Source organism: Equus caballus, chromosome 3 (genome assembly GCF_041296265.1).
Source record: "Equus caballus isolate H_3958 breed thoroughbred chromosome 3, TB-T2T, whole genome shotgun sequence".
NCBI lineage: Eukaryota > Metazoa > Chordata > Mammalia > Perissodactyla > Equidae > Equus > Equus caballus.
Window position 1 is genome coordinate 54,958,261 of NC_091686.1, and position 20,234 is coordinate 54,978,494.

General features: G+C 37.4%; 1 protein-coding gene across 14 annotated transcripts in view; it reads left to right on the forward strand.

The window, feature by feature from the left end:
• FAM13A (family with sequence similarity 13 member A) overlaps nucleotides 1-20,234 on the forward strand; it is a 316,899-nt gene that overhangs the window by 129,956 nt on the left and 166,709 nt on the right. For all 14 annotated transcript variants that reach the window (XR_011437490.1, XM_070263412.1, XM_070263416.1 and 11 more), the window contains exon 6: nucleotides 18,369-18,452. Coding sequence is in view for 13 of the 14 variants with exons in the window: in XM_070263412.1 (XP_070119513.1) it covers nucleotides 18,369-18,452 (84 nt within the window). In the remaining variant the exon portion in view is untranslated. The remainder of the gene's footprint in view (nucleotides 1-18,368; nucleotides 18,453-20,234) is intronic.

Sequence of the window (20,234 nt, forward strand, 5' to 3'; positions counted from 1 at the left end):
AGTTGTGTTTGTTTCCAAAACTATTTATGTCAGGTTTTTTCTAATGATACCCACATAATTAAACAAATGCAATGTGAATGTAACATTATAGCTATTTCTAGGAAAATGTGTCGGAATAATTAATAGGAGCTTCTGTAACAAACTCTGAAATCTTAGTAGCTTAACACAGTCGAAGTTTATTTCTCACTCACTTCACAGTCCACTGGTTGAGCAGTCCTTCTCCATTTTGTCTCAACCATCCTCCAAGTTTGCCTCAGTAGGAAAAGAAGAGGTTGAGAATGATGTGGAATAGTTTTATGACTACACCTGGGAGTGGCTTATAATGCTTCTGCTCACATTCCGATGAGCAGATTCAGTCATATGGCTCCCAAGCTAACTGTAAGGGAGGCCAGAAAGTCTTCCTGGTGCTTGGAGAGAGGACGTGTAGAGATGGCATGGTGTTCACAAAGAATTATCTCTGTTACAAAAGCTAAGTGGAATACCTTGGGGAAATTTGATAAAGATTAAAGGCTTTGTTTTCACTCGACATAGGTGACACATTATGATTGTGGTTTATACGAGGAAGAAGACGTGAGATTCCAAGCTATTGCCATTCCCAAACAAAGGCCCACATCTAAAGAGTAGAAAATAAATAAACATTTAAGGGTTTCAAAGTAAAAAAAAATTTTAAGTATGTATCATTTATATGTATCATTTTTTTAAATCATTTCCTGTTGTAGTTTGCTTTTGGGGGTCATCTAACCTGCAAGATTTCCTGTTCTAATTAAATAGGAAGGATTCTTCTAGAGAAGCATTACTTTGTACGGTTAAGAGCAGGCCTCTGGAGACACACTGCCTGGTTTCAAATTCCAGCTCTGACACTTATTAGGTGTGTGACCTATGACAGTCTGCTTATACTTTCTGTACCTCACTTTCCATATATAAGAAATTTGGATAGTAAAAATACGTATCTCCTAGGGTTATTGTGAGAATCAAATGAATAAATGTATATTTATAAATGTATAAATATAAATGTATATTTACAGAAAGTAACCCTGGCTAAAATTGGACTAAGAAAAAAGAAAAAGTAAAGCCATTTTCTGGAGGGACACATAATGGGAACGAAAGCTAAGCACATCAGCAAGATTAGGAGGCCCCATTCTGTCCCTCCGCAAAAACAATTTGACAACTCCTAATGGATGAAGATAGCTCTAGGATAGCTCTAGAGTACAATTAAGAAGCTCCAGCAAGCCAAGTGGAGCACAAAAAGCAAGGATGACCACATAGATAAGTCTAGGAAGCATTCTACCTGCATCACCCTATTCCACAGGCCAGCAAACTTGGCACCAAGAGGGATACCCTTGTCTGTGACTTCTTCCTATGGAGATATATGAGAGCAAAAAGATACCAGCAGCCTTCAGTGCCACCACAGACACCCACAGTTTTTACTGCCAAGGGCCATTACAGTCTTTGCTGATGCTTCAGCTAAGTGCAGACACCAACACAAGGCAATAAGTAGCAAGAGAAATGACACCACCAAAGGAACACAATAAATTACCAGTAACTGACTTCCCAAAGAAATGGAGATCTATGAATTGCCTGACAAATAATTCAAAATAAGTGTTTTAAAGAAGCTCAGCAAGCTATCAGAGGATGCAGATAGACAAAAAACTCAGGAACACAATACATGAACAAAATGAGAAGTTCAGCAAAGAGATAGAAATCATAAAAAAGAAACACACAAATTCTGGAGCAAAAGAATACAATGCATGAAATGAAAAAAAATACAATAGCAACAGCAGACTAAATCAAGCAGAAAAAAGAATCAGCAAACTCAAAGATTGGTTATTTGAAATTATCCAATTAGAAGAGAAAAAAGAACAAAGAAGAAGAGAGCCTACTGGATTTATGAGACATCAATTGAACCAGTATATGCATTATGGGTGTCCCAGGAGAAGAGAGAGAGAGAAAGGGGCAGAAAGCTTATTTAAGAAAATAATGACTGAAAACTTTCCAAATCTTCAGAGGGAAATGGACATCCAGATTTATGAAGCTCACAGGATCTCAAATAGCATCAACCCAAAGAACACTATACTGAGACACATTATAATCAAATTTTCAAAAGTCAAGGAGAAAGACAGAATTTTGAAAGTAGGAAGAGAAAAGCAACTAATCACATGTAAGGGACCCCCCCCCCCCCCGCCCCCATAAGGCTGTGAGTGGATTTCTCAGCAGAAACCTTGCAGGCCAGGAAAGAGTGGAATGATGAATTTAAAATGCTGAAAGAAAAAAATCTACCATCCAAGAATATTATAACTGAAGAAATTATCCTTTAAGAATGAAAGATAAATAACAAACTGAGGGACAAACAAAAAGGGAGTTTGCCACCACTAGACCGGCCTTACAGAAAAATGCTTAAGGAAGTCCTTCAAATTCAAATGAAAACATGTAAATAACAAGGCAAAAGCATATGAAAGCATAAATTTCACTGGTAAAGGTAAAAATATAGACAAATACAAAGTAATGTTACACTGTAATAGTTATGTATAAATTACTTTTAACCCTAATATAAAAAGTTAAAAGATAAAAATTTGTTAATAAATACACAATTTAAAAAGAAGCGAACTCTGACTCCAGGAACACAGAGTGTGTAGGATGGTAAAAGTGTAGAGTTATTGTATGCAGTTGAATTTAAATTATCAACTTAAAATAGATTATAACTATAAAGTATTTTAGGCAAGCCTCAAGGTAACCTAAAAGAAAAACTTGTAATAGATATACAAAAGATAAAGAGAAAAGAACCAAAGCACATCACTTCAAAAAAAATCATCAAGTAACAAAGCAAGAGAGCCAGAGAGAAAAACAGGAACAAAACAGATGCAAAACAAACAGAAAACAATGAACGAATTGGCAATAGTACGTCCTCATGTATCAATAATTACTTTAAATGTAAATGAATTAGGGGCTGGCCCTGTGGCCGAGTGGTTAAGTTCGTGCACTCTGCTGCAGGCGGCCCAGTGTTTCGTTGGTTCGAATCCTGGGTGCAGACCTGGCACTGCTCATCAAACCACGCTGAGGAAGCGTCCCACATACCACAACTAGAAGGACCCACAGAGAATATACAACTATGTACCGGGGGGCTTTGTGGAAAAAAAGGAAAAAAATAAAATCTTTAAAAAATAAATAAATAAATAAATAAATGTAAATGAATTAAACTCCTCTATCGAAAAGCACAGAGTGTCTGACTGGATTAAAAAAACAACATCTAGCAATATGCTGTCTACAAAAGACTCACGTTAGATATTCACACACAGGCTGAAAGTGAAGGGATGGAAAGAGATATTCCATGAAAATGGTAAACAAAAGAAAGCAGATGTGGCTATACTTATATCAGAAAAAAAAACACTTTAAGTCAAAAACTGTCTCTAAGACAAATAAGGTTGTGATAAAATGGTCAATTCAACACAAAGATTTAACAATTATAAACATATGTGTACCCAACATCAAAGGACCTAAATATATCAAGCAAACATTTACGGAGATGAAGGGAGAGATTGACAGCAATATAATAATAGTATGAGACTTCAGTACCCCACTTTCAATAACAGGTAGAACATCCAGACAGAAAATTAAAAAAGGAACAGTTCTTGAAGAACACTGTAGTCCAAATGGACCTAACAGATGTATTCAGGACTATCAACCCAACAGCAGAAGAGTACACATTGTTCTCAAGTGCACACAGAACGTTCTCCAGGGTAGATCATACCTTAGCTCACAAAATAAATCTTAACAAATTTAGGAAGATCAAAATCATCCCAAGTATCTTTTTTACCTCAATTGAGTGAAACCAGAAATCAGTAACACTAGAAAAATGGGAAACTTGACAAATACATGGAAACTAAACAACATACTCTTGAAAAACCATTGGATCAAAGAGAAAAGCAAAGGGAATTAAGCATCCCAAAACAAACAAAAACACAACATACCAAAACTTATGGAATGCTACAAAACCACTATTAAGAGGGAAGAAATGGATAAATTCCTAGTAACATACAGCCTAGCAAAACTGAATCAAGAAAAAAATGGAAAGCCAGAAGAGACAAATAAATAAGGAGATTGAATCAGTTATCAAATACCTCCTAACAAAAAAATGTTTGGAACCAGATGGCTTTTAGAGAAGAGTTAATACCAATCCTTCTAAAATGCTTCCAATAAGTAGAAGAAGAGGAAACACTTCTAAACTCATTTTATGAGGCTGGCATCACCCTGATACCAAACCAAAGACACCACAGGAAAAGTACAGCTTAATATCACTGATGAACATAGATGGAAAATCCTTTATAAAATACTGACAAACCAAATTCAGCTGCACATTAAAAGGATCATACACCATGACCAAGTGGGATTTATCCCTGGAATGCAAGGATGTTTCAGCACACACAAATCAATCAATGCAATATACCACTTTAGTAGAATAAAAGGAAAAGAAATTATCATCTCAATAGACACAGAAAAAACCCTTGACAAAGTTCAACATCCATCCACGATAAAATCTCTCAACAGTATAGGTATAGAAGAAACTTATTTCAACCCGCTACAGTCCGTATCTAACAAACCCACAGGTAATATGATAATCAATGGCAAAAAATTGAAAGCTTTGCCTCTAAGATTCAGTACGAGGCAAGATGCCCACTCCTGCCACTTTGATTCAACATGGTACTGGAAATCCTAGCCAGAGCAATTAGGCAAGAAAAAGAAAGAAAAGGCACCCAAATTGGAAAGGAAGAAGTAAAATTTTCTCTGTTTGCAGATGACATGATCTTATATATAGAAAATCCTGAAAACTGTTAGGACTAATAAACAAATTCAGTAAGATTTTAGGCTACAAAATCAACATACAAAAATTAGTTATGTATCTATACACAAACAACTATCAGAAAAGGAATTGAAGAAAACATCCCATTCACCTTAGCAACAGAAAGAATAAAATACTTAGGAATAAACATAACCAAAGAGGTGGAAGACTTGTACACTGAAAATTATAAAATATTCTTGAAGGAAGTTAAAGAAGACACAAATAACATTCAAGGACATCCCATGTTCATGGATTAGAAGAATTAATCTTGTTAAAATGGCCGTACTGCTCAGAGTGGTCCACAGATTCAATGTAATCCCTATCAAAATCCTAATGAAATTCTTTATAGACATAGACAAAGCAGTCCTAAATTTTATATGGAACCGTGAAAAGCCCCAAATAGCCAAAACAATCTTGAGCAAGAACAACAAATCTAGAGGCATCATATTTCCTGATTTCAAAGTATATTACAAAGCTATAGTAATCAAAACTGCATGGTACTGTCATAACACACATAGACCCATGGAAAAGAATAGAGAGTCCAGATATAAATCCATGCATCTACAGTCAACTGGTGTTCCACAAAGGTGTTAAGAACATGTAATGGGGAAATGGATAGTCTCTTCAATAAATGGTGCTGGGAAAAGTGGATATCCACATGCAAAAGAAATGGAATTGAATGCTTATCTTACACCACACATAAAAATTAACTTCAAATGCATTAAAGACTTAAACATAGACCTGAAACTGTAAAACTCTTAGAAGAAAACATAGAGGAAAAACTCCTTGACATTGGTCTTGGCAGTGACTTTTTGGATCTGACTCTAAAAGCACAGGCAAGAAAAGCAAAAATAAGTGGAATTTCATCAAACTAAAAAGCTCTGCATAGCAAAGGAAACCATCAACAAAATGAAAAGGCAGCCTACAGAATGGGAGAAAATATACCACATATCCAACAAGAGGTTAATATCCAAAATATATAAGGAACTCATACAATTCAGTAGCAAAAAAACAAAAACCCAACTAAAAAAATGGGCAAAAGACCTGAATATGCATTTTTCCAAAGAAGACATACAAATGGCCGATAGTTACATGAAAAGGTCCTCAACATCCTAATCATCAGGAAAATGCAAATCAGAACTACAATGAGATATCACATCTGTCAGAATGTCTATTATCAAGAAGACGAGACAACAAGTGTTGGTGAGAATGTGGAGAAAAGAGAACTCTTTTACACCATTGGTGGAAATGTAAATTGGTTCAACCGTTATCAAAAACAGGGTGGAGGTTGCTCAAAAAATAAACAGAGGGCCAGCACCGGTGGCCTAGTGGTTAAGTTCGCACTCTGCTTCAGTGGCCCAGGTTTGGTTCCCCAGCGTAGACCTACACTGTTAGCAGCCATGCCGTGTGGCCCACTTACTGAAAAATAGAGGAAGATTGGCACAGATGTTACCTTAGGGTGAATCTTCTCAGCAAAAGTAAATAAACAAAAAGACAAACTACTATATGATCCAGCAATCCCACTTCTGGGTATATATGCAAAAGAATTGAAGTCAGGTCTCTAAGAGATATCTACACTCCTGTGTTCATTGCAGTGTTATTCACAATAGCCAAGATAGGGAAACAACCTGAATGTTTGACAGATTAATGGATAAAGAAAATATGGTGTGTGTGTAGGTATGTATGTATGTATATTTATATACATATGTATATTTATGTATACATATGTATGTATATTTATATACATACATGCAATGTGTATATATGTATACACACATACATACATACATTCCTACATACATACAATGGAATATTATTCAGCCATAAAAAAGAAGGAAGTCTTGTCATTTGTAGCAACGTAGATGAACCTGGAGGACATTATGCTAAGTGAAATAATCCAGACATGGAAAGACAAATACTGCATGATCTCACTTATATGTGGAATCTAAAAAAGTTGAACTCATGGATGCAGAGAGTAGATCAGTAGTTGACAGGTTCTGGCAGAGGGTGAAATGAGGAGATGTTGCACAAGTGGTGCAAAGTTTCAGTTTTGCAAGATAAATAAGTTCTAGAGATCTAATGTACAGCAGTATGACTAAACTTAAAAATATGTTTTGTATATTGGGGCTGACCTGGTGACTTAGTGGTTAAGTTCACATGCTCTGCTTTGGTGGTCCTGCATTCTCAGGTTCAGATCCCAGCCACAGACCTACGTACCACTCATCAAGCCATGCTGTGGCCATGTCCCACATAGAAAATAGAGGAAGTTTGGCACAGATGTTAGTTCAGGGCCACTCTTCCTCAAGCAAAAGGAGGAAGATTGGCTACAGATGTCAGCTACGGGCCAATCTTCCTCACCAAAAAAAAAGTATACTTGGAATTTTCTAAGAGCTTACATCTTAAGTGTTCTCACCACACAAAAAAAGGAAAAAGTAATTATGAGGTGATTGATATGTTAATTCACTTTATTTGATGATATTTCACAATGAATATGTATGTCAGAACATCAAATTGTACACTTTAAATATGTGCATTTTTTTTTGTTTATCAATTATGCCTCAGTAGAGCTGGAAAATAAAAAAGCAGAGCTGGTGACCTGACTTCCCACAGGACATTAACCTCTGCAGCTGCAGGATTCTGGGCAGCCTGCAGTGTGAGAGCGGGACGGTCTGTTCAAAGAGCTGCCATTGGAATAAATTGGCTTCACCTGTTCTCGGTTCTTGAGTCTTTGCATTCCTGGTATGACGGGGAGTGAATAGCTGATACTGGAAGTGTGCATGCCCAAGTGTTGGTCAGAGGCACACTTTGATTGAAACACTGTAGCCAGGAAAAGGATAGTTTCCTAACTAAATCTTTCACCATAGAAGGGAGAATGGATGCTACGCATGAAAAACATTAGTTGCTCACTTTGGTGTTATAAAAAGACAGAAAACAATGAAAAACTTAATGTTTTTAGGGTCAAGGATGGGGAATGAGACAAGCATATAACTAATTAGCACAAGCTACAGGTTATAATGTACATGTGGAATAAGTAAGACAAGGAGGATGCATTGCAGGGGTTGGATGGCAGGAATAAGGGTTTACATTTGATCTGGTAGGCAGAAGCAATTAAAACTTTTCAGGAAAGGAGCGACTTGTATTAGAGTCATAAATTAGAAAATGTAATTTGACATCCATGTGTAGGATAAACTGAAGCAGGAGAGAAGAGTCGGAAGAAGTTGGTTTTGTATCATCAGTCTATTCAGTCATTCAACAAGCATTTATTAAATGCATACTACGCAGCAGGTAGTGTTGTATGAGCTGAAGAAACAGTGAATAAAAAAACAATCTCTGTTCTCATGTAGTTTGCCTTTTTAATAGGGGGAAAGAGACTATAAACAATTAGGGCAATTAAAATGCCATTTGATGATGGATTCTGTGAAGGTAATTAAGAACTTGAGATTAGTGGTATATGAGAAGAGAAAGGGGAGTAATCAAGGGCACTATCTTATATAGAGAAATGAGGGAGGCCTCTCTGGGGGAGCATTTGAGTGGAGATCAAAATGATGCGGCGGAGCAGGCATATAAACATCTGGAGAATGAGCATTCGAGGCAGATGGAACAGCGAGTAAAAGGCCCCGAGACTGGCACTTACTGGCTTGCTTATGACAGTAGATCACTATTCAAATCCCGTGCAATTCAATAAAAAGTAGAGCTTCTCCGAGTCAAGACTGTGAAACAAGGAAGCATGCTGGGCTAGATTATCAAAGAACAGCACAGATAGAGGCATACCTCAGAGATATTGTGGATTCAGTTCCAGACCACCGCAATAAAGCGAATGGCAACATAAAGTGAGTTCCATACAGGAATTCTTTGGTTTCCCAGTGCATAGAAAAGTTATGTTTATGCTATACTGTACTCTATTAAATGTGCAATAGCGTTATGTCTAAAAAATGTATATACCTTAATTTAAAAATACTTTACTGCTAAAAAGATGCTAACCGTCATCTGAGCCTTCAGCGAGTCATAATCTTTTTGCTGCTGGAGGGTTTTGCCTGGATGTTAATGGCTGCTGACTGATCAGGGTGGTGGTTCCTGAAGGTTGGGGTGGCTGTGCCAATTTCTTAAAATAAGACAGTGGTGAAGTTTGCCCTATTGATCAACTCTTCCCTCCAGGAACGATTTCTCTGTAGCATGTGATACTGTTTGATAGCATTGTACCCACAGTAGAACTTCTTTCAAAATTGGGGTTGATCTTCTCCAACTCTGCCACTGCTTTATCAACTAAGTTTATGTAATATTCTAAGTTCCTTGTGGTCATTTCAACAGTCTTCATAGCATCTTCATCAGGAGTAGATTCTGTCTCAAGAAACCACTTTCTTTACTCATCGATGAGAAGCGACTCCTCTTCCATTCATGTTTTATCATGAGATTGCAGCAATTCAGTCATATCTTCAGGCTCCACTTCTAATTCTAGTTCTCTTGCTATTTCCACCACATCTTCAGTTATTTCCTCCACTGAAATCTTGAACCCCTCAAAGTCATTCATGAGGGTTTGAATCAACTTCTTCCAAATTCCTGTTAATGTTGATATTTTGACTTCTTCCCATGAATCACAAATATTCTTAGTGGCATCTAGAACAGTGAATCATTTCCAGATGGTTTTCAACTTACTTTGCCCAGATCCATCAGAGGAATCACTATCTATGGCAGCTATAGCCTTACAAAATGTGGTTCTTAAATAATAAGACTTGAAAGTTGAACTTACTCCTTGATCCATGGGCTGCAGAATGGATGCTGTGTTAGCAGCCGTGACAACAACATTGATCCCATTGTCCATCTCCATCAGAGCTCTTGGGTGGCCGGGTGCATTGTCAGTGATCAGTAATATTTTGAAAGGCGTCTTTTTCCTGAGTGGTAGGTCTCAACAGTGGACTTAAAATATTCAGTAAACCATGTTGTAAACAGATGTGCTGTCATCCAGCCTTTGTTGTTCCATTTATAGAGCACAGGTAGAGGAGATTTAGCATGATTCTTAAGGACCCTAGGATTTCTGAAATGGTAAATGAGCATTGGCTTCAACTTAAAGTCACCAGCTGCATTAGCCCCTAACAAGAGAGTCAGCCTGTCCTTTGAAGCCAGGCATTGACTTCTCCTCTCTAGCTATGAAAGTCCTACATGGCATCTTCTTTCAAAATAAGGCTGTTTCATCTACATTGAAAATCTGTTGTTTAGTGTCACCACCTTCATTAATCGTCTTAGCTACATCCTCTGGAGAACTTGCTGCAGCTTCTACATCAGCACTTGCTGCTTAACTTTGCACTTCTGTATTATGGAGATGGCTTCTTTCCCTAAACCCCATGAACCAACCTCTGTTACCTTCAAACTTTTCTGCAGCTTCCTCCCCTCTCTCAGCCTTCACAGAATTGAAGAGAGTGAGGGCCTTGCTCTGGATTAGCCTTTGGCTTAAGGGAATGTTGTGGCTCGTTTGATCTTCTATCCAGACCACTAAAACTTTCTCCATATCAGCAATAGGCTGCTTCACTTTCTTATCAGACGTGTGTTCACTGGAATAGCACTTTTAATTTCCTTCAAGAACTTTTCCTTTGCAGTCACAACTTGGCTAACTGGCACAGGAGGCCTAGTTTTGGCCTGTCTCAGCTTTCCACATGCCTTCCTCAGTAAGCTTAATCATTTCTAGCTTTTGATTTAAAGTGAGAGACATGTCAGTCTTCCTTTCACTTGAACATTTAGAGGTCATTGTAGGGTTGTTAATGAGCCTAATTTCAATATTGTTGTGTCTCGGGGAATAGAGAAGCCTGAGAAGAGGGAGAGAGATGGGAGAAATGGCCGGACAGTCAGAACACACACGACATTTATTGATTAAGTTCACTGTCTTATATCGGTGCAGTTTGTGGATTCCCAAAGCAATTACAATAGTAACATCAAAGATCACTGATCACAGATCACCATAGCAAATAGAATAATAATGAAAAAGTTTTACATATTGCAAGAATTACCAAAATGTGACACAGAGACACAAAGTGGGCAAATGCTGTTGGAAAAATGGCGCCAATAGACTTGCTCGAGGCAGGGTTGCCGCAAACCTTCAATTTCTAAAAAAAACACAATATCTGCGAAGTGCAGTAAAGTGAAACGCAGTAAAATGAGGTATACCTGCATTAAGAATAGATGTGAAGTCCTCGAGCAGCATATGGACGCCTAAACCAATCTTAAACCGGTAAATACTGCGACAAAAATAAGCAAGTTGAGAGTAACTGGGGAAAGCTGTTTTTGATGAGATTGTTACAAAAGGCCTCTCCAATGAGGTAACAGAGGAGCTGAAGGAAGAGAAAACTACATTGGGTTGTAATATTAAGATCAACAGTCCAAATTCTAATGTTTAATGATGCTTAAAATCTTTGATTTAATTTAACCATCCCTACTACATTTCGTTCTCATTCGTTTTTTTCTCTATGCGGAAGTGACTGGTGGCCGTTCTCTGCAAAGGGAATTTTAATACACTTAACGACAATTAAGGTTATACCTTTGAATATTATAGTTGCAGTTTATAAAGTAAATATAACAAGTCCAGAATTTGACTACTTCTTACCTCCTCCGTTTCTATTTCCCTGGTCCAAGGCTGAGAATTACACATTTCTTCCCAAAAGTATATGTAGTAAAGATCTCTTAAGTGGTATCTCTTAATTCAGTTTATTCTCTTCATTTATGTAAAGATAACATCATATTGCTTTTGAGTTTTTTTTTAAAAAAATCCTTTTTCTTTTTTACAGTCAGTGAAATTAAAATTCATTTTATAGATGCAGATGAATTTCAGAGGAGAGTTTATGTTGTTGTCAAGAGCGGTCTGTAAGCCACCAGTAACGTTGGTTGGATCCTGGTTGTGTGCAACCTGGCACTGTTCTCTATGTTCTTTTCTGGGAGAGGCCTCAGGCGGGGGCTGCTCCCTCAGCTCGTGATCATATCAGCATTGCTCCCTCAGCTTGTGATCATATCAGCATTGCTCTCTGTCATCGTCTCTCGGGAGTTCAACCAAATCACCTGTTGAGGGTCTGACCCCAGCACACCAAATGTAGCTCTCTGACAGCTCCTCCTGTCATGATAACAGCTTCTTTTCCACCTACCTTCACCCATCGTTATATTACCAAGGTAATGAGAAAATGTATGTATTATTATCTGGTTCCAAATACCATGGAGATGCGTCACATTTGTTTAATGGTTTGAAATTCATACCAGAGGGAAGGGAAGTGTAGGAGTTGACATTGTTTTATGCATTCATTCAACAAATACTTATTAAATACCTACTGAATTCTGGGGATACATTAATCTTATCCTCATGAGCCTTAAAGTCTACTGGAGGTGATAGACAATAAATAAATATAAAATAAATGAAATTTTTAATTACAAATTAGAATGAGTACTGTGATTGAAATAAAGCAGGCTAATAAGAGAAGAGCATACTCAGGGGGAGCTACTTTAGATGGGCTTGTTAAAGAAGGCCTCTCTTAGGAGGTGAAGGATAAAATGCACCAGCCATGCTGAAGACATGGTGGAAAGGTGCTCCAGGGAGAGGGAGTATGAAGGGCAAATGCTTAAAAGGTAAGAAAAGACTTGAGAGTATTTGAAGCATAGAAAAGAAGGCCTTTGTGCCTGAGGCAAAGTAAGGAAGAGGGCAGATGGTAGGAGATGAGGTTAGAGAAGTAGGCCAGAGCTGGATCCTGCAGGGCTGTGTAGTTTATGGTAAAGAGTTTGGATTTTACTCCAGGAATAATGATAAGATGTTGGTAGAGAAGTGACATCATCTGATTTACATATACAAAGCTTGTAGAGGCAGGATGATTGAAGTAATTTAGGTCAACAATGATGATTATGACTGGGGTGGCTGCGTATGTGGAGAGAAGTGAATGAATCTGTTTCTTTTGGAAAATGCTGACCGGACCAGATGCTGGGAGGTTTGGGAAAAGGAGGAATCAAAGTAGATACCTGAGATACTGGCTTGAGCAACTGGATGCTGTCTGGTAATCTGGGGAAGAAATTCAAGGACTGACAGAATTTTTTTGCTGATGAATTAAAAACTCGGGTTCGGACCTACTAACTTTAGATGCCTATTAGACAACCAAGTAGAATTTCCAAGAAGGCAGTTAGATATAAGTAGCTCAGGAGAAATGTCAAGATATTGATAGAAACTTTGGAGTCATTAGTATATTGGTTGTATTTAAAAGCCGTGGAAGTGTGATGAGATCATTGTATGATTTGGGAAAAGAAGACTTCTCTGCATCAACCCTTGAGTTACTCCAACTTCATTCATTCATTTATTCAACAAATATTTATTGAGCTCCTACTATCCCAGGCATTTTTCTATGGCATTGTACTTATAGTAGTGAGTACAGGAGACCAATTATTTGCCTTCATAGAATTTCTGTTTAGTAGAGGATACAGAAAATAAACCAATAACCAATAGATAAGTAACTTTATTGTGTAGAAGAGAAGCAGCAGCCAAGGAGACTATGTGGACTCGGTCAGCAGAGAGGTAGGCAGTGTTTTTCCCCTACCAGTGACGCTGTAGCAGCTAATAGAGTAGTTCAGGAACAAGGAGTCACCTGAGTCAGATGTTACTAAGAACTCGAGTAAGATGGAGACCAAGCTGTGACTGTTTTCAGCACTTTATGTGGAGAAGTGACAACAAAACAGATTTGGGGGCATTGAAGATGAAGTAGTAGAAATATTGAGTGAAGACAGTTGTTTTGCTGTAAAGGAAAGCAAAAAAGTGGGACCATAGCTAGTGGGAAAAGTAAGGTTAAGGAAGTGTTGTTTTAAAAACAAAAAAGACATAATTACAGAGCATGCTTGCAATTGATGGGAATGATCTGATGGAAAGGGGGTGAGAGGGGGTAGTTGAAGGAGTGAAGTCCTCCCGAAGGTGTGAGGAGATAAAATCCAGGGTGCATTTGGAAGGAATGGCTGTTTGATAGGATTAGGGTCTTATCTTTTATTGTTAACTGGGGGAAAGGCAGAGAGGATGGATGGTTGCAGCTAGGTTTGTAAATCTGATCGTAAGACAATGAGGAGTTTCTGTTCTGATGCTTCTGTTTTTCCAATGAAGTATAAAGCAAGTATGGAAGGAAAGAGGTTTGAGAAGACAGAAGGCATGGAATATCATCTGGGAGAGTGGAAAGTCTAGTTACTAAAGAAATATAGCAGGATTGCTGTGCATTAGAGGGAGTTCATTCAAGATTTATGGTAATAAATTTAACATGAAACAGTCAACCAATTGTATAATATTTTTCCAGCCACTTTCAGTTGCTCTGTTCCCAGCACAGAGAAAGTATATAGCTGAATTCATCCAAGGTTGTACTTTTGTGAGATGAATTCAGTGATTGAAGACTGGAGGAAGGAAATTAAGGGTCTTAGCTAAAGAATGAAGGATCATGAACTGTAAGCTGATTAAGGAGGGAATTAAAAACAGGAAGAATGTACAGAGGCTTGGGAAAGGTTAGAAAAGGGATATTACTCATTCATTGGTTTGCTCATCCGCTACACCAGTGGAGCTCCTACTATGTGCAAAATACTGTTCTAGGCCCTTTGGCTATGTTTGTGAGCAAGACGGATCAAGTCTCTTACAGGGTAGGGTGAGATGGGCAATAAAGCATTCAAACCAATAAATATTAAAGTCAGATATTGGCTGAGGGCTATGAAGAAATATATAAAAAGGGTCGAGAGGGAGTGTCAAGTGGGAGGGGAGAGCATTGGCCATTGAGATAAGGTGTTCCAGGAAGGGAATGCTCTCTAGTAAAACTGAACAATGACCGGATGGAGTGAGGGGACAAACCTGTGAATGACAGTGGGAGGAGTGTGCTAGGCTGAGGGAACAGCCAGTGCTTTTCTATTTTTTAATGTCATTAGTAGCTGAATAGTAAAGGTAACAAAGTCACAATAAGCAAGGTATTTTTCCTTCCCTATTGTATTTTTAAAATGGTGTTTTCATGCATACCAAAGTGACACAACTGGTTTAAGCAATTGGTTGTTGCACAAAAGTCATTAGAGTGAGCAATCAGTTCAGTCAAAAGTCTCATTTAACTAGACCAAAAGTTTAAAATAAGTATGAATATACTCTATATAATAGATTCTTGTCTAATTTGTTTAGCATTTCATTCTCCAGTGACCAGCATTGGAATGCCACCTGTAATAGGGTTCAGTTAATATTTGAGTGAATTCTTATACCCACGTAAAGTTTAATACTTTTAAACACAAAACATTCCCCTTCAAGCCTTTTCAAGGAAGTCCTTTAAGGGAAGAGTTCGAACACAAAAGGTCTCTTCTCTTTGCCTTGAGAGTGTGGGGCCTTGCTTTAAATGGCTTTTTAAAAAATTTAGAGATAATGTACATACCATAAAATTCACTTGTTTAGATATACAATTTATTGGTTTTTAGTGTATTTACAAAGTTGTACAACTATTACCATTACCTAATTCCGGAGCATTTTTATCACCCCAAAAAGAAACCCCATACAGACTGGAGCCATTAGGAGTCACTCCCCATTCTCCACTCCTCCCAGCCCCTGTCAACCACTCAACTACTTCTTGTGACTATTTGCCTATTTTGGACGTTTTGTGTAACTGGAATCACACACCATGTGTCCTTTTGTGTTTGGTTTCTTTTCCTTGGCATAGTGTTTTCAAGGTTAATCTGTGCTTTCAGCAGGTATTAGGACTTCATACCTTTTTATAGCTGTATATTGTCCTATTGTGTGGCTATACCATACTTTATTTATTCATTCATCAATTGATTCTCACTTAATCCCATAAGATATGTTTTGAAAGAATACATTAAGTTATTACCAGTTACTTATTTGAGGTACAAGTTGAATTACTTAATTTTTCTCCAGAAATCTGAGTAACGCTGGCCCTGCAGGAAATGTTCCCTGTGTCGTGTGGTTCTGGAGCCCCCTGGCTCACGTCTCACTGCATGGGCACATGCCAGAATTCAGCAGCATTCTGCTGGGGCGTTGGGAATGCAACTCTCAACAGGTGGTGGCTTATCTTTTTGTCAGTAAATATGGCTTCTTCCTGGAAGAATCATAAAATCATAAAATCGTGAAATTTAAGAACTAGACAAGATTCTTGGAGCTTATCTAATCCAGTCCCTTGGTTTTATAGATCTTTGAACTGAGGGAGAGGTCCAAGAGGTCAAAATGCCTGCCCGAGTTCCTACAGCTGGTTAGTTAGAGAACTAGTCTGAGAAGCCAGATCTCTGGACTCCTCGTTCAGTGCTCTGACTACTAAACTTCACTTTGTCTCTGTGCTTTGAATTTAAAGTCATAAAAAATTAACATAATTCATGTAGGTGGCATTTTCAGATAAAAGTTTATAGGAAATTCTTTCAGAGTCTTATAAGGAAAAGCTATCACTTTATAGTCATTAATTCAAAGGGACAGGGAGAGAAAATAGGAGTAATAAAGAAATTCTGTCACTCTGAGTTTGTGCATAAGGAAGAAGGAATTGTAGGCATTTGTAAACAGACAGTTATAAACAAAGGTTCAGCTATTCCTGTTAACTTCCCTTAAGGTCAGCCTTTTTTCTTCTCATCACTTTCTAACATTTACATACCAGTAGTTTAAAAATGGGGTATAAGGATAAAGCATGATTATATTATCCAAGTGTAGTTAAATTGTGCAATGGATTATGCAGTTAATCACCTGGATCGTCTAAATGTCATGCTGGATATAGTTTATCCCTCTCACAGTGAGTCAGAAGCAGGAATGGGTTCACTCGTTATTTCCAGTAAGCAGCTTACCAGCAGCAGGTGTTGTGACTGGTGGGAAAGGGTAGGACTGGAATGCACACTTATTTGGGGTTTCAGAAATGTCCCCTTGGGTCCTTCCTTAGGGCCGTACATGAGGCCACAGTCAGCTGAGAGTGTTGGCAGCCCTGCAGCTACGCCTCAGCTTGGAAGAGCCTCTGGATCCCCTCTGAGCCGGGCAGTATTGTTCCCTGGCACAAGGCTGAGAACAGGGGCCGCAGACAGCCCTGTGGTCCAGGCATAGGTCTCAGCTCTGCCACTCGCTGTATGATCTTGGGCACATCACCTCAGGATCCGAGTCTCTCATCTGTAAAATTGGGGGGAGAAGGCGCGTAGGCCAGTTGATCTTTAAAAAACTCTTTTGGCTTTCAAATGCTACAGCTCTAGAACCTAGTGGTTTCAGATGTCAAGTATATTGAATGAGTAGTAGTATATAAAGGTGATAAGAGCTCAGACTTTAAAGTTATACAGAACCATGTTTGTTTGAGTCCTCTGTGACATTGAGCAAGTTACTTAACTTTTGTAAGCTTTCACTGTTATCCTTAAAGGGAGAATCATGATAATAGTACCTAACTCGTAGGACTGTTGGGGGCAAAATGGCATTATGAATGCAAAGTGTTTAGCACAGTGCCTGATACATCCTAAGATTCAGTAAATATTTATTAGCAGTAAGTAGTATTGTTTTCTTTAGTGACATTTTATCCTGGTAATATACTGTTCCTTTTAGAAATAAATGAATAGAATTGAAGCAAATTTTAGTAATATTATAAAGAATGTAGACTGCGGTTTTGTTTAAAACGTTATAATTAACCCTGAAGTAAACAGGAAAAAACCGCCATGACTTAGATGACTGAATGGTAGGCATCACTGGGGATGAAACAGAATGCAGAAGAGAAGGTTATGGAGCAAATGAAATAAACCTGACTTACTTTCTCCTTAGCTTTATTGTTGTCTGTAATTTTCCTCTTAGGTATTTTTGTTCTATCTTAATTTAGAGGTAGAATCATCCATGGAAAGTTTATCCAAGTTAATGGCTATTCAGAAGTGAGACCCTACATTATTTTTTCAAAAATAACGTTATTGATTTTGTTGATCATGTAGAGGTAAATAGTAAATGTATCCAAACTCCACATAAGCTGCCTCCTTGTCATTTCTGCTATTACTTTTGCATGTACTATTTTGGTGTGAACCAAGGACTTAGAAGCTTGATAATTTTGGAAACGAAACTCAGATGTTTTTCCTCACTTAGGATATTGGTATGAAACTATCACTATTCAATAGTAGTTTGCTGAACTACCTGAAGGAATTTAAGATAAAATATTTACAGGATCAGAACTCATTTGGCAAATACTGTGGGGAAAGTTGGCAACTCTAAGTTTGGTGGTTGATATCTTGGAGAATTAACTGTTCAGTTCTCCAGAGAAGAGGTGAGCTGTCTGCTGATGTGTAAGGAACGTGATAGTGGCGATGAGAATTTTAATGGTCACCTTTGAATATATATGTCCTGTGTGTCCCACACCTACTCCAGCACCATCTTATGGATCACTTCACTGCTGTATGTGACAAATAAGAAAAAACGTTTATGACTCCTCGCTGCAATCTCACTAGCTTCTGCTGTGAGCAAGTCAATCCAGAAATGCCTTGTCGCTCTGAAAAATTGCTTTTCACTACATTGTAATTTCTGGCTAGGGTAATGCTCTTTAGTCTCTAATGTTTCTTTTAACTTCTTTTATAGGAGGCCAGTTGTCAGAACTCCTTGCCCATGCTTCTAACAAAAGACTTAGAAAGAGAGATGCAGAAACCATGTCCAAAAACCAGGGTAAGTGATGTTTGCTCTCTAGGCTACCATGTGAAACATTAGCAAGACTCTTTATGTTGTCGTGTTTCTGTGCTCTGTTGCTTGCATTTCTCTCAGCCTTTTTTTTCTTTTTCGGACTTGGGGGTATAAAAAGCACTTATTATTTAGTACATTTAATCCAAGGTTATGTTCATCCAAAAATTCTCAGTTTACTCCTGTTATTTAACAGACAGTGATATTTTTAGTAGCGATTTTACTTCTGCTCAATCAGAATTGTTTCCAGCCTACAACATGGGAAATAGCCAAGTGTCATAAACATTTCCTAGGTTACTTCAAGGGGTAAAATAAAATGTCCAACTATCATTTTTCTTTTTCAAAATAGAAATCACTTTATTGATTTTAATAATTATAGAAGTAACACATGATCTGTGGAAAGTATTTAAGTAAATTTTGATAAGAAAAAATAACTGTCATACGTGTGGCAGAATAAAGGGTTGAATGTGTAAAATTTTGTTTTCCTTATTAAGAAAAATCCAAAATGCGCATAATTGTTCTGGTCAGTGCAAAGAAAAAGTCCTTTAAGCCAAAATATGTCATGAGAATTTGATCATTTGTTTGTCCAACCAGAAAAGTGGTTGCATCAATTTTAGGACCCCTTTCTGATCTTTAATCTCTTTTGAGTAGAACTTCTCCTTTTTACTAGGAATGTATAGTATTCCTCACTGGCCACTATGACATTTATAGAGCTACTTTTTTTTCTAGTTCTAAGACAAAATGTTCTCCAAACTTTGAGTCCACTGTAGGCAAAATTTAAAAGAATTCTAGTGTCTGATTTTAATTGCAAGTTATTATAAAAATAATTGTGGCTTTATTTTTAAAGGCAAATCAAGTGAAATATTAAGTCATTACTTAGTGTCTTATTTGTGGTTAGAGTCTACAGTTTATTTTAAAAAGAAATAAAAACATCTTTCTTTATAAAACTTATTCCACCTTGATTTTTTTTTTGGAAAATTATTTTAATTATCTATCATGCTTTCTTCTCCAGATTCAAACTGCTTTGTATCTTCTTCAATGAAATATTTGTGTGTGCAAACTTACATATAATTATGTAATTTCAAATGTAGAGAAGAAATTCTGTTTACTGTGCAGTTATATATTCAGTGTCAAAAATATATTTATCAAGTAAATGCATTGAAAAATGTAGAATTTGAGGAAAATTTTTAGGTAACATTTACTTATTAGCTTCATTTATGTTGGTGTAACTGCTTTTAGGTGAAGAGACCCTGAAAGAATCACTTCCTAAATAAAAGATAATCTTGAAACCTCTCCTAAAAATTGTTTGAAGGAATTCTATTACTCTTATTAAATTAATCCCATTTGGACTATTTCAGGCCATTGCAGAATTAATAATTAATGTGCACTTATCATCCTCTGTAAGTCTTGCTGTATGGTTCGTGACCAAACTAATTCAGTAGAGAAATCACTTCATTGGTTAAGCCTTGGTTTGTAACGTTAGCTTCTTTGTGGCCTTACGTGAGCAACTTTAAGTTTATATGAGCAAACTAGGCTCTGCTTAGTTTAGGGGTGATTAAAATATTTGTAATTTCAAACCCCAGAAATGAGACAGGGCTGAGCTACAAGAGATTATAAGGCACTCTTTTACCAAGATTTTCTCTTAAGATCTTTATTCTTCCAGTTGATCTTTGAAAGCTAAAGCTGAGAACATCTTCAAAATATGGTTAGTGTGTCCTTTCTAGAGTGAATAAGTGAGTTATGAGAATGATGTGTCTCCTTGATATTAAC